The sequence below is a fragment of the Callithrix jacchus genome, chromosome 7, assembly GCF_049354715.1.
Source record: "Callithrix jacchus isolate 240 chromosome 7, calJac240_pri, whole genome shotgun sequence".
Classification (NCBI taxonomy): Eukaryota; Metazoa; Chordata; class Mammalia; order Primates; family Cebidae; genus Callithrix; species Callithrix jacchus.
The window spans coordinates 152,422,004-152,434,301 of record NC_133508.1 but is presented as its reverse complement, the minus strand read 5'-3'; the positions used below and the strand labels follow the sequence as shown (position 1 = coordinate 152,434,301).

The window sequence follows — 12,298 nt, the reverse complement described above, 5'->3', positions numbered from 1 at the left end:
TTACCCCTGTAGCATTTTCTGCTTATTCTTTATAAGCTTTGGATGTCAACATCAATAGGAATTTAGAAAACTAGACAAAAATTTCATGTTTAGTTAAAAAACATTTGTTTTATTTTGCTGCAGAGTCTGTTGGAGCATCTGGTCAACGCCCTGTTTTCTGCCCTGTACACAAACAAGAACAGTTGAAACTTTTCTGTGAAACATGTGATAGACTGACATGTAGAGACTGTCAGCTATTGGAACACAAAGAACATAGGTACAGAAATCATAATTGCTTACCAAGAAATACTATAAAAAGTGCTTGTAAAATCATTCTTCTTCTTAAAGCAAATATTGATTTTATAAGTTTGTCTCTTAATCTTTTAAATCTAAATTTTATATATTTTAATTTCTCAAAGCAGTGTATGTTTTGGTATTTAATTATTTCCATATTTATATCTAATTGTCTTATGAATATTTGTTAAAATGTATCATGTCAGTTTGGGTTTACAAGAATGGAGTTGTATTGTTCATTTGTTTGCTATTCCTGTGATTCAAATAAGCTTGTTCTTAGTGTCCTGTAGTAGTTTGGCTGCAGTCTACAAAAGCAGTATTCCCATGGGTATGGCTGATACTCTTTTAATATCAAAGCATAAATACACTGATTTCATGTTACATGTAAAATTTGTAGAAAAACTAGGGACTTATGAACAACTCAGCAGAGTTACTGACCCTTTAATACATACCTTTGTATTTTAACCTTGTACCCTCAGAATTCAGTAGCATTCATTTACTGTGAGTGTCTCATAGGAACTGTTTGGGAACTGTACTAAAATTTCTAGTCGGTTGTGTAACAGTGTTCCTCAGCTTCCATGGCATTTACTTATTACATGTAAAAGATGGTCTCACTTACCCCAGTCCAGAATTTTCCAGGTGTTTCTCAAACAACGGTATTTTTGGATGAATGGGAGATCTTATTAATCTATTACAAAAAAAGTTTAAGAGAACTTGACTTAAGCACACTTTTATGTATTTCTTAACTGTATGATTTCTTAGAGTTTTTTATTCAATAGAATTCATTGAAGTTTATTAGAGTCTTCTTAAAGTAGGGATACAGTAATCCTAATTGCCAACAATTATTGCATCCTTACTTTGTGCCAGGTACTTTTCTGACTGCTGAATATGTATTTAATTCATAACGAACTACCCATGGAGGTTAGGTATTGGTATTATGACTGTTTTAAATGTGAGAGAGCCTACTCACAAAAACCTATAGTAATCTGTACAAAGTCTCTTAGTAAGTGGTAGAACTAGGATTTGAACACAGGTAGTCAGACTCCAGATCTCTTCTTAACGCATATACTCGTTTTCTTCCGTAGGGTATAGAGAATATAGAATGCAGAATGTCTCAGATTTGACTGTATGAAGGTAGTGCTTTTTGTTCTTTTTCAAGGCATCTCTCACAGCTTTACAATTAAATTTCTGTACTCTTTCTTTGTTCAGAAATGTCTTAACCTGTAACTTGGCTGAAATTTTAGATTGTCCTGTAACAGTCTCAGTAAGACATTAGATTACCTTTTTCATAGCTGAAGTCAGATCTTTTTTTGAGTGTTAGATTTCTTATAGCATTTTAAGTTGACAGTGAGAGGCAAAAAGAAAAAGATGTCATACTTTTCTTCATTAAAAAATAGCTTCAGCTGCATTACCACTTCAAAGTTTAACCATTATCCTTCCCTTCTTTCACCATCTTCCTTTACCACTTATATCTGAGTCCCTATTATCTCTTGTATAATAAAAAACAACAGTTTTTTTCTCTTCCTATATTCACACAACACAGAGCACTTCTGTGACCATGTCCCCTCATACTGACTGATTCTCTGATGCCAGCTTGGTGTCCAGTAATTCAGTTCAATTCTGTCACTGTCTATCTGGAGTTAGAGTCAGGTCCCACAAATTAAGAGCTCTGTCTTGCAGACCACTGTTCCACTTCAAATACCAGTTGTAAGTCCCAGCTTCTGGTAATTAAAACAAACAAACTATATATATATATATATGTATGTATATATGTATAATAATAATAATTATTTTTTAAAAGACAGATTCTTGCTCTGTCTCCCAGGCTGGAATGCAGTGACATGATCATAGCTCACTGCAGCCTCAAATTCCTGGCCTAGAGCTGTCCTTTCTCCTCAGCCTCCCAAAGTGCTGGGATTACAGGTGTGAGCCTTTGAGCTTGACCCCTGGCCTCTGGTATTCTGACTAACTTACTGTAAATTGGGGGTGGGATGGAGGGGGGTTCTCCTCACCCCTTCCTTGAGTTTGATCATTTTCTGGAATGGGTCACAGAGCTCAAGGAATCATTTAACTAATACTGCCAATTTATTACAAATTACAGCAATTACAACAATTTAGTTTAAAGATCTTAATTGGTTTTATTTGTGATTTTAGATTTGAGCAATACTTCATTTCATAAAATAAAACAAGTATTTCAGTGAACTGAGCAGAGGAGGTTGATTTTATAGACAGAGAGAGACTGAATAAAGCAAAAACAAAGAATAAAAAGTGGATTGGTCATTTCAAAGTTACCTTCCTAGTAAGGCTGGAGCAGGGCAGAATAGAGAAATAAGTGCTTGTTTAACCTCAGGTTATGTCAGGTTACCTTTTGTTTTAAGGATTAAAGACATCAGCACCCGAGAGGTTTACCAAAAAAAAAAAGAGTTAAAGACAGAAAACCTCATTGTCATGGCAATTGAAACTGGCTTATTTGGGAAATTAGGGTGTTATCTCTCCTGATTTCTTGAATGGTCTGATAACTAATTTTTAGTTTGGTGAACTCAGCATGAGAGACTCCATTTTGATTCTTTTTTTTTTTTCCATTTTAGCAGTTTCAGTGAAAGGTTGTATATAAGATTACTTTATTCCTGCATCTTCTCAATTGTTTCTTCCGTGTATTTGGCCTTTTCCTTTCTTTCTTGGTGAGATTTGACTTCCTGTTCAAAGATCTTCTTGTGGTCTTTGTCCAGTTTTAGCTTGGTGATAACCACCGTGCTGGGGTGAATGCCTACATGGACAGTTGTGCCATTAGCTTTTCCCACTGTACCTGTTCAGTGTTGTTGATATATTTCTTTCTGTAAACCTTGATTAAACTGTCAGTTTGCTGACCTTTCCAGTGTCCTCACACAACCTGAACTTTATCATCCTTTTGGATGGGCATGGATTGAACCTAGTACTTCTGTCTCAGCTCTTTGGAAAGAGGGAAGACATGATCTTCCTATGAAAGTGGGAAGATGCTTTGAAACACCTTTTGTGGTTCTTGCTTCAGTCAGAAGTCACAAAGGCATTAAAATTCATTTTGGCCACTCTTGCTTCAGCAATGTCCGCAAATGGGAAGAGAACTTTATCCTGCTTCTGGCTCTCTCTCTTTTGATTTTTAGTCTGATCTGTTTGGAGCTTAGTCCAAAACAATGTTCTCCTGTAATTTTTCTTTATATATAAGCAAGGAGAGAGAGAAAGAGAGCACGCGCGGACGTGCGAGTGTTACCGAGTTTTTCTTATTTTTTGAAAAGATAGGGTCTCTGTTGCTTAGGCTTGACTCAAGCTCTTGGGCTCAAGTGATTCTCCCACCTCAGTGTCTCACATAGTTGAGACCAGGGATATGTACCACTGTGTCCCTCTTGACAATATTTTATTTAATTTTTAAAAAGATTAGGTCTTGCTGTGTGGCCCAGGCTGGATTTAAGTCTTGGGGTCAAATGATGATCCTCTTGCTGAAGCTTCCCCAGTAACTGAGATTACAGATGTGCCTCACCATGCCCAGCTCAACAATAATGAAGCAGCAATTCTGTAGTCCCCATGGGTGATTCCCAGGCAAATAGGGTAAGGAGTGGCCTTCCAGTAATCCTGCTGCAGCAGAGGGACCTGTTAGAAGGAAAACTAAAAAATAGAAATAGCTTCAACATCAGCAGAAAGGATGCCCGTTCAGAGACCCCATCCAAAAGTCAGCAGATCAAAGGTAGATAAATCCAAGAAGATGGGAAGAAACCAGTGCAAAAAGGCTGAAGTCACCAAAAACCAGAATGCAGTTTCTCCTCCAAGGGATCACAACTCCTCACCAGCAAGGGAACAAAACTAGATGGAGAATGAGTTTGACAAATTGACAGAAGCAGCCTTCAGAAGTGGGTAATAACAAACTTCTCTGAGCTAAAGGAGTGTGTTCTCAACCTATGAAAAGAAACTAAGAACCTTGAAAAAAGGATAGACAAAATGCTAACTAGAATAACCAGCTTTGAGAAGAACATAAACGACTTGATGGAGCTGAAAACCACAGCATGAGAACTTCTTGAAGCATACACAAGTTTCAATAGGCTAATCAATCAAACAGAAGAAAGGATATTAGAGACTGAAGATCAACTCAATGAAATAAAATGAGACAGCAAGATTAGAGAAAAAAGAGTGAAAAGAAGTGAACAGAGCCTCCAAGAAATACGGGGTTATGTGAAAAGACCTAATCTACATTTTATTGGTGTACCTAAATGTGACGGGGAGAATGAAACCAAGTTGGAAAACACTCTTCAGGATATTATCCAGGAGAACTTCCCCAACCTAGCAGAGTAGGCCAACATTCAAATCCAGGAAATACAGAGAATACCACAAAGATACTCCTCAAGAAGAGCAACCCCAAGGCACATAATCATCAGATTTACCAGGGTTCAAATAAAGGAAAAAATGCCAAGGGCAGCCAAAGAGAAAGGTCGAGTTACCCACAAAGGGAAACCCATCAGACTCACAGCAGATGTGGCAGAAACCCTATAAATCAGAAGAGAGTGTGGGCCAATATTCAACATTCTTAAATAAAAGAACTTTCAACCTAGAATTTCATATCCAGCCAAACTAAGCTTTCTATGTGAAGGAGAAATAAAATCCTTACAGCCAAGCAGTTGCTGAGAGGTTTTGTCACCACCATGCCTGCCTTACAAGAGCTCCTGAAGGAAAGCACTAAGCGTGTAAAGGAACAACCAGTACCAGCCACTGCAAAAACATACCAAATGGTAAAAACCATTGCCACAATGAAGAAACTGCATCAACTAACAGGCAGAACAACCAGCTAGTATCAAAATGGCAGGATCACATTCACATATAACAATATAAACCTTAAATGTAAATGGGCTAAATGCCCCAATCAAAAGACACAGACTGGCAAATTGGATAGAGTCAAGACCCACTGTTGTGCCGTTTTCAGGAGAGGCACCTCAAGTGCAAAGATACACATACAGGGATGGAGGAAGATTTACCAAGCAAATGGAGAGCAGAACAAAGCAGGGGTTGCAGTCCTAGTCTCTGATAAAAAATACTTTAAACCAACAAAGATCAAAAGAGGTAAAGAAGGGTGTTATGAAATGGTAAAGGGATCAATGCAACAAGAAGAGCTAACTATTGTAAATAGATATGCACCCAGTACAGGAGCACCCAGATACATAAAGCAAGTTCTTAATGACCTACAAAGAGACTTAGACTCCCACACAGTAATAGTGGGAGACTTTAACACTCCACTGTCAATATTAGATCATTGAGACAGAACATTAACAAGGATATTCAGGACTTGAACTCAGATCTGGACCATGTGGACCTATAGACATCTACAGAACTCTCCACCCTAAATCCACAGAACATACATTCTTCTAAGTACCACATCTCATTTATTCTAAAATTGACCACATATTGGAAGTAAAACACTCCTCAGCAAATGCAAAAGAATGGGAATCATAACAAACAGTCTCTGAGACCACAGTGCCATCAAATTAGAATTCAGGATTAAGAAACTCACTAAAAACTGCACAACTACATGAAAACTGAACAATCTGCTCCTGAATGACTACTGGATAAATAATGAAATGAAGGCAGAAATAAAGATGTTCTTCAAAACCAATGTGAATGAACGACACAACATACCAGAATCTCTGGGACACATTTAAAGCAGTGTCTAAAGGAAACTTTATAGCACTAAATGCCCACATGAGAAACAAGAAAAGATCTAAAATTGACACTCAATTGTCAACAATTAGAAGAACCACAGGAGCAAGATCAGACAAACTCAAAAGCTAGCAGAAGGTGAGAAATAACTAAGATCAGAGCAGAACTGAAGGAGATAGAGACACAAAAAACCCTTTAAAAAAATCAAGTAATCCAGGAGCTAGTTTTTTGAAAAGATCAACAAAATAGATAGATCGCTAGCCAGACTGATAGAAAAGGGAGAAGAATCGAATAGATGCAATAAAAAATGATAAAGGGAAAAATCCTCAATAAACTAGGTATTCATGGAAGGTATCTCAAAATAATAAAAGCCATTTACAACAAACCAACAGCCAGTATCATACTGAATGGGCAAAAACTGGAAGCATTCCCTTTGAAATCTGGCACTAGACAAAGATGCTCTCTAACCACTCCTATTCAATAGAGTATTGGAAGTTCTAGCCAGAGCAATCAGGCAAGAAAAAGAAATAAAGGGTATTCAATTAGGAAAGGAGGAAGTCAAATTGTCTCTATTTGCAGATGACATGATTGTTTATCTAGAAGACCCCATCGTCTCAGCCGACAATCTCCTGAAACTGATAAGCAACTTCAGCAAAGTCTCAGGATACAAAATCAGTGTGCAAAAATCACAAACATTCCTATACACCAATAACAGACTTAAAGAGAGCCAAATCAAGAACAAACTGCCATTCACAATTGCTACAAAGAGAATAAATACCTAGGAATACAACTTACAAGGAACGTAAGGGACCTCTTCAAGGAGAACTACAAACTACTGCTCAATGAAATAAGAGAGGACACAAACAGATGGAGAAACATTCCATGTTCAGGGTTAAAAAGAATCAATATCGTGAAAATGGCCATACTGCCCAAAGTAATTTACAGATTCAATGCTATTCCCATCAAACTACCATTGACCTTCTTCACAGAACTGGAAAAAAACAACTTAAACTTCATATGGAACCAAAAGAGAGCTCACAAAGCCAAGTCAATTCTAAGCAAAAAGAACACAGTGGGAGCCATCACACTACCGGACTTCAAACTAAACTAAAAGACTACAGTAATCAAAACAGCGTGGTACTGGTACCAAAACAGAGATATAGACCCATGAAACAAAACAGAGGCCTTGGAGGCAACACAACATATCTACAACCATCTGATCTTTGACAAACCTGACAAAAGCAAGCAATGGGGAAAGGACTCCTTGTTTAATAAATGGTGTTGGGAAAACTGGCTAGCCATGTACAGAAAGCAGAAACTGGACCCCTTCCTGTCACCTTACACTAAAATTAACTCCAGTTGGATTAAAGACTTAAACATAAGACCTAACACCATAAAAACCCTAGAAGAAAATCTAGGCTAAACCATTCAGGACATAGGAGTAGGCAAGGACTTTATGACCAAAACACCCAAAGCATTGGCAACAAAAGCCAAAATAGACAAGTGGGACTTAATACAACTCCACAGCTTCTGCACGGCAAAAGAAACAGTCATTAGAGTGAATTGGCAACCAACAGAATGGGAAAAAATGTTTGCAGTCTACCCATCAGACAAAGGGCTGATATCCAGAATCTATGATGAACTTAAATTTACAAGAAAAACCCCATCAAAAAGTGGGCATAGTATATGAACAGACACTTTACAAAAGAAGACATTTATGCAGTCAACAAACATGAAAACATGCTCATCATCATAGGTCATTAGAGAAATGCAAATTAAAATTACATTGCGATACCATCTCACGCCAGTTAGTATGGCTATCATTATAAAATCTTCAGACAACAGATGCTGGAGAGGATGTGGAGAAATAGGAATGCTTTTACACTGTTGGTGGGAGTGTAAATTTGTTTAACCATTGTGGAAGACAGCGTGGCGATTCCTCAAGGACCTAGAAATAGAAATTTCATTTGACCCAACAATCTAATTACTGGTATATACCCAGGGGATTATAAATTGTTTTATTATAAAGACACATGTGCATGTATGTTCATTGTGACACTGTTTACAATAGCAAAGACCTGGAACCAACCCACATACCCATCAGTGATAGACTGGATAAAGAAAATGTGGCACATATACACTATGAAATACTATGCAGCCATAAAAAAGGATGAGTTCATGTCCTTTGCAGAGACATGGATGAATCTGGAAACCATCATTCTCAGCAAACTGACACAAGAACAGAAAACCAAACGACACATGTTCTCACTCATAGGTGGGTGTTGAACAGTGAGAACACATGGACACAGGGAGGGGAACATCACACATTTGGGCCTTTTGGTGGTTGAGGAGACTAGTGGAGAGATAGCAGGGGACAGGGGGATTGGGGAGGGATGATATTAGAGAAATACCTAATGTAGGTGACAGGGGGATGGCTGCAGCAAATCACAGTGGCATGTGTATACCTATGTAACTTGAACAATCTGCACATGTGCCCTAGAACTTCAAGTATACTAAAAAAAAAAAAAAAATGAATAACTGGATGAAGAGATACATAGGGTGAGGTATGTAGGAAGGGGTACTGAGTTTTCACACCCTCTTTGGTGGATGCCCTATCCTCCATGTGCTCAGTAACCTGGAGGCTCTCCAACCCTTGCCCTTTTATGGTTTTTACAGAGGTTCATTATGTAGGCATACTTGATTAAATCATTGGTCATTTGTGATCATCTCAGCCTTCAGACCTTCCCTCCTCTTCCTAGGTTAGGGAGTAGGGCTAAAAGTTCCACCTCTCTAGCTAGTTGATTCCCCTGGCAACCAGTACCCAGTTTCAGTTTGTCTGGGAGCCCCCAGCAACTGGTCATTTCATTAACATATAAGTAGATATTTATCATTTCAGAGTTTCTGGGAGTTTTAGGAATTGTATGCCAGGAATAGGGAAAAGACCAAAACAATTATATACTAAAATATTACACTTTTCTTCTTTTGTTCATGCTTTCATTTTATTTTCTCTGGATGGACTGTTACAGAAGCTATGTCATTGGACTCAAAGCCAGCCTCTCATTACTACAACGTGTTTACAACTGTTCACCCTACTTTGAGGTTTACTCTGTCAAATTCATCCTGTCTGCATTGCTGCCAGGGTTATTCTGGTAAAGTATAGTTGAGCCCCCGTTAAAAGAAATAGTTAACAATAGTCAAAGTTTAAGTCTTCAGTATGTTATCACCCAGCCAAATTCTCCTTTCCTCCTGTCCAGAAAAAGTCAATACACTGAGACAGCAGAAGTTGCAGCAGAGAAAGAATTTAATAATTGCAGAGTGGCTGAGTGAGGAGGATGAGAGATATTTTTCAAATCCAGCTCCTTCAGAATTTGGAGATGAGGGTTTTAAAAGGATAGTTTGGTGCCAGGGGCTAGGGTGCTGCTGATTGGTTGGGTCAGGGATGAAATTATAGAGGTGTCAAAACTGTGTGCAGTGAGTTATGCTGAGTCACTTCCTGAATAGGGGTCACAGGACCAGCTGAATTAGTTTCTTGGTATGGGTCACCAGCCTAGGTGGTATCAGTTAGTACACCAGAATGCAAAGTTTGAAAAATATCTCAAATACTAGTCTTAGGTTTCACAATAGTGATGTTATCTGTAGGGGAAGTTTGAAATCTTGTGACCACCTGCTAGTGACTCCTGAGCAATAAGAAATTATAAAAAACAAGCCAGGGAACACTGACTGGTTTCTGTTTATGCCTAAGTCTTAGCAGAATTTAGGCCCCTACCATGATTCTAACCTTATAGCCTTCCATTAGCTTTACCAAAGGTGGTTCAGTCCCTGAACAAGGAGGGTATTTGTTTCAGGAAGAGGCTATTATCATCTTTGCTTTAAACTGTAAAATAAATTCCTCCCATAGTTGGGTTGGCCCATGTATGGGAATGAGCAAAGACAGTTTATGAGGTTAGAAGCAAGGTGGAGTCAGTTGTGTTGGATTTCTCTCAGTTATAATTTTGCAGAGACAGTTGCAAGTCTAACATACATTATCAAATTTTACCAGTGTCTTTTTTTTTTGAGACAGAGTTTTGCTCTTGTTACCCAGGCTGGAGTGCAATGGCATGATCTTGGCTCACTGCAACCTCTGCTTCCTGGCTTCAGGCAATTCTCCTCCCTCAGCCTCCTGAGTAGCTGGGACTACAGGCACACGCCACCATGCCCAGCTAATTTTTTGTATATTTAGTAGAGACGGGGTTTCACCATGTTGACCAGGATGGTCTTGATCTGTTGACCTCGTGATCTACCCGCCTCGGCCTCCCAAAGTGCTGGGATTACAGGCGTGAGCCACCGCGCCTGGCCACCAGTGTCTTTCTCTTCATCATCTGTTCAGAGTTACGAAACAGTCTGCAAGTCACCATTACTTCTGACATCAACTGCAGAGTTCAGTGACAACCCAAACATAGGAGAAAATCGGATGCCCACTGAGTTAATTGTTTTACTTTCTGTAATCAGAGTGATGGCCTTCCAAACAAGATGCTGTCCATTCACCTTGGAACTGTCCAGAAACCAAGCTACTCTTTGCTGATTAAGAGAGAACAATTTATAGTGTAGCACTCGTCTGATCAGAGGGTCAGCAGCTCTTCAGGTAGTTTCCAAGTCAGCCTTAGGGAAAAAGAAGCTACCTGCTTATAAGTATAATGAGGGCATCTCTGCATTCTTCTGGTTGTATGTTCCTACACAAACCATTTCTACTTTACAGGGAACTCTTCTGGACACTGCCTTCCTTATTAGAATGTTTCTCTCACATCCCTTAAGATATTATGGCTATTTTATAGCCATAGCAGAAATTGACTTCTGAGGACTTAGGCAGTTCTGGTGGTTCCTATAGCATTGTTGATTAGCATTTCTAAACACTTGCCTTAAGGTAAACTTTTTACAATAGTAGACAGGTAGACTTTTCAGTCAAACATACTGTCTATTCCAATAGTACATGTAGGTAATGAAGACGTAACCACTTCACATAAAGGCACCTGAGACATTCCAGTTTTAATCTAAACTTTTATCTTAATCCCATCAGCCATCACCTCCTCCCAGTTTAACCTTAACACCTGTTAGGACTTCAACAAGATTTAGAATTATAGTGCCTTGGGCCTCCCTGTTAAGGAGTTTTAGTAATGTCTCTTATCTACCCCTGGCATTTTTACTCACAGGTGTATATTGCCTTAGTTCCCCAGCTGCTGGTTCCCTGGCCTCTCTGTCTTCGTCTTGAGTAATCTGCCAGACTATTGCCCCAGGCAATTTGAGGTCAGGTTTCTTATTGTCATCTTAGTCCCCTGGCTTTTAAATCTTTTCAAATTGGGGTAAAATACAGCATAATTAGTTTAAGGCCCTTTAATGTTGGGGACTAGCCAGGGCTCTCATTGGTCTACCCAGTCGCATAGTAATGCCACATTGACTTTTGTTTCAACTCCATCAGTGTTCAGTTTATCCCATTTTAAAATAACCATCTATACATGTTCATCTTCCTAAGAATAATTCCTTTACCTCTACTCTACTGTTTCCCTGTTTTCTTATGACTTAACTCTAATTTTCTTAGCATCTCTTAAGACCCATAAAGGGAAGCTTAGACAATACGTCTGATAAGGCTTCTCAGATTATTGTTACATTTTACAGCAGTAAAGTTACATGGGGGTGCCCATGCAAAAGGGGCCCCCTGAATCATAGAATTTACCATATACCATGATGCATACTGAATCATAGTCATTTCACTCATAGTCATCTACTGACTATCCCATCATCATGCCAGTCCAGTGTGGCTTGTGTAAGAAGCATATCAGCTGCTTATTCTGGGGAGTTCGATTTGGCATTTATAGGGGGAGGAGGATGGTTGCCCTTTTCAAGGTAAACACACTTGACAGTGACTTTTATATCTAGTCCACTGGGCTAGCTCTCTCCTTGGGAATAACCTGCTTGTGTGTCTGGATCATGTATAGACATATCTGCTTGTACAGTAGTAAGCTGTGGGTCTCACATCAACCCAGACACAGTCTTCCATTGTACAGCATTCAAAACCAAAGATACTGTGCCTCTAAATCACTGTCACAGTCCGTTTTAGTAAAGGTTTTTCTTCCAGAAGCAGACAGTGTTGATCAATAAAATGAGAAAATTTGTACTATAATTCCTGGTTTCAGTAGTTTCTTGGTTTTGTCTTTCCCATACCTAGACTACCTCCTTGTAACTGGAGGTCATAGAGATGCTGTCTAATGTCCCAGCATAAACCTTCCTTTTGGAGTGACCCTGAGACTAGTGATTGTAGCCCAGACTGGCTGAAATCTGAGTTTGGCCCAGTGTCATGATCTGTCCTGACATTATC

The 12,298-nt window shown here is 38.9% G+C and overlaps 1 protein-coding gene across 2 annotated transcripts in view; it reads left to right on the top strand.

The window, feature by feature from the left end:
* The window catches only part of TRIM33 (tripartite motif containing 33), a 121,598-nt gene that overhangs the window by 46,447 nt on the left and 62,853 nt on the right, over window positions 1-12,298 (top strand). For both annotated transcript variants that reach the window (XM_003733536.6, XM_002807020.6), the window contains exon 4: window positions 124-256. In XM_003733536.6, coding sequence (XP_003733584.1) covers window positions 124-256 — 133 coding nt within the window. The remainder of the gene's footprint in view (window positions 1-123; window positions 257-12,298) is intronic.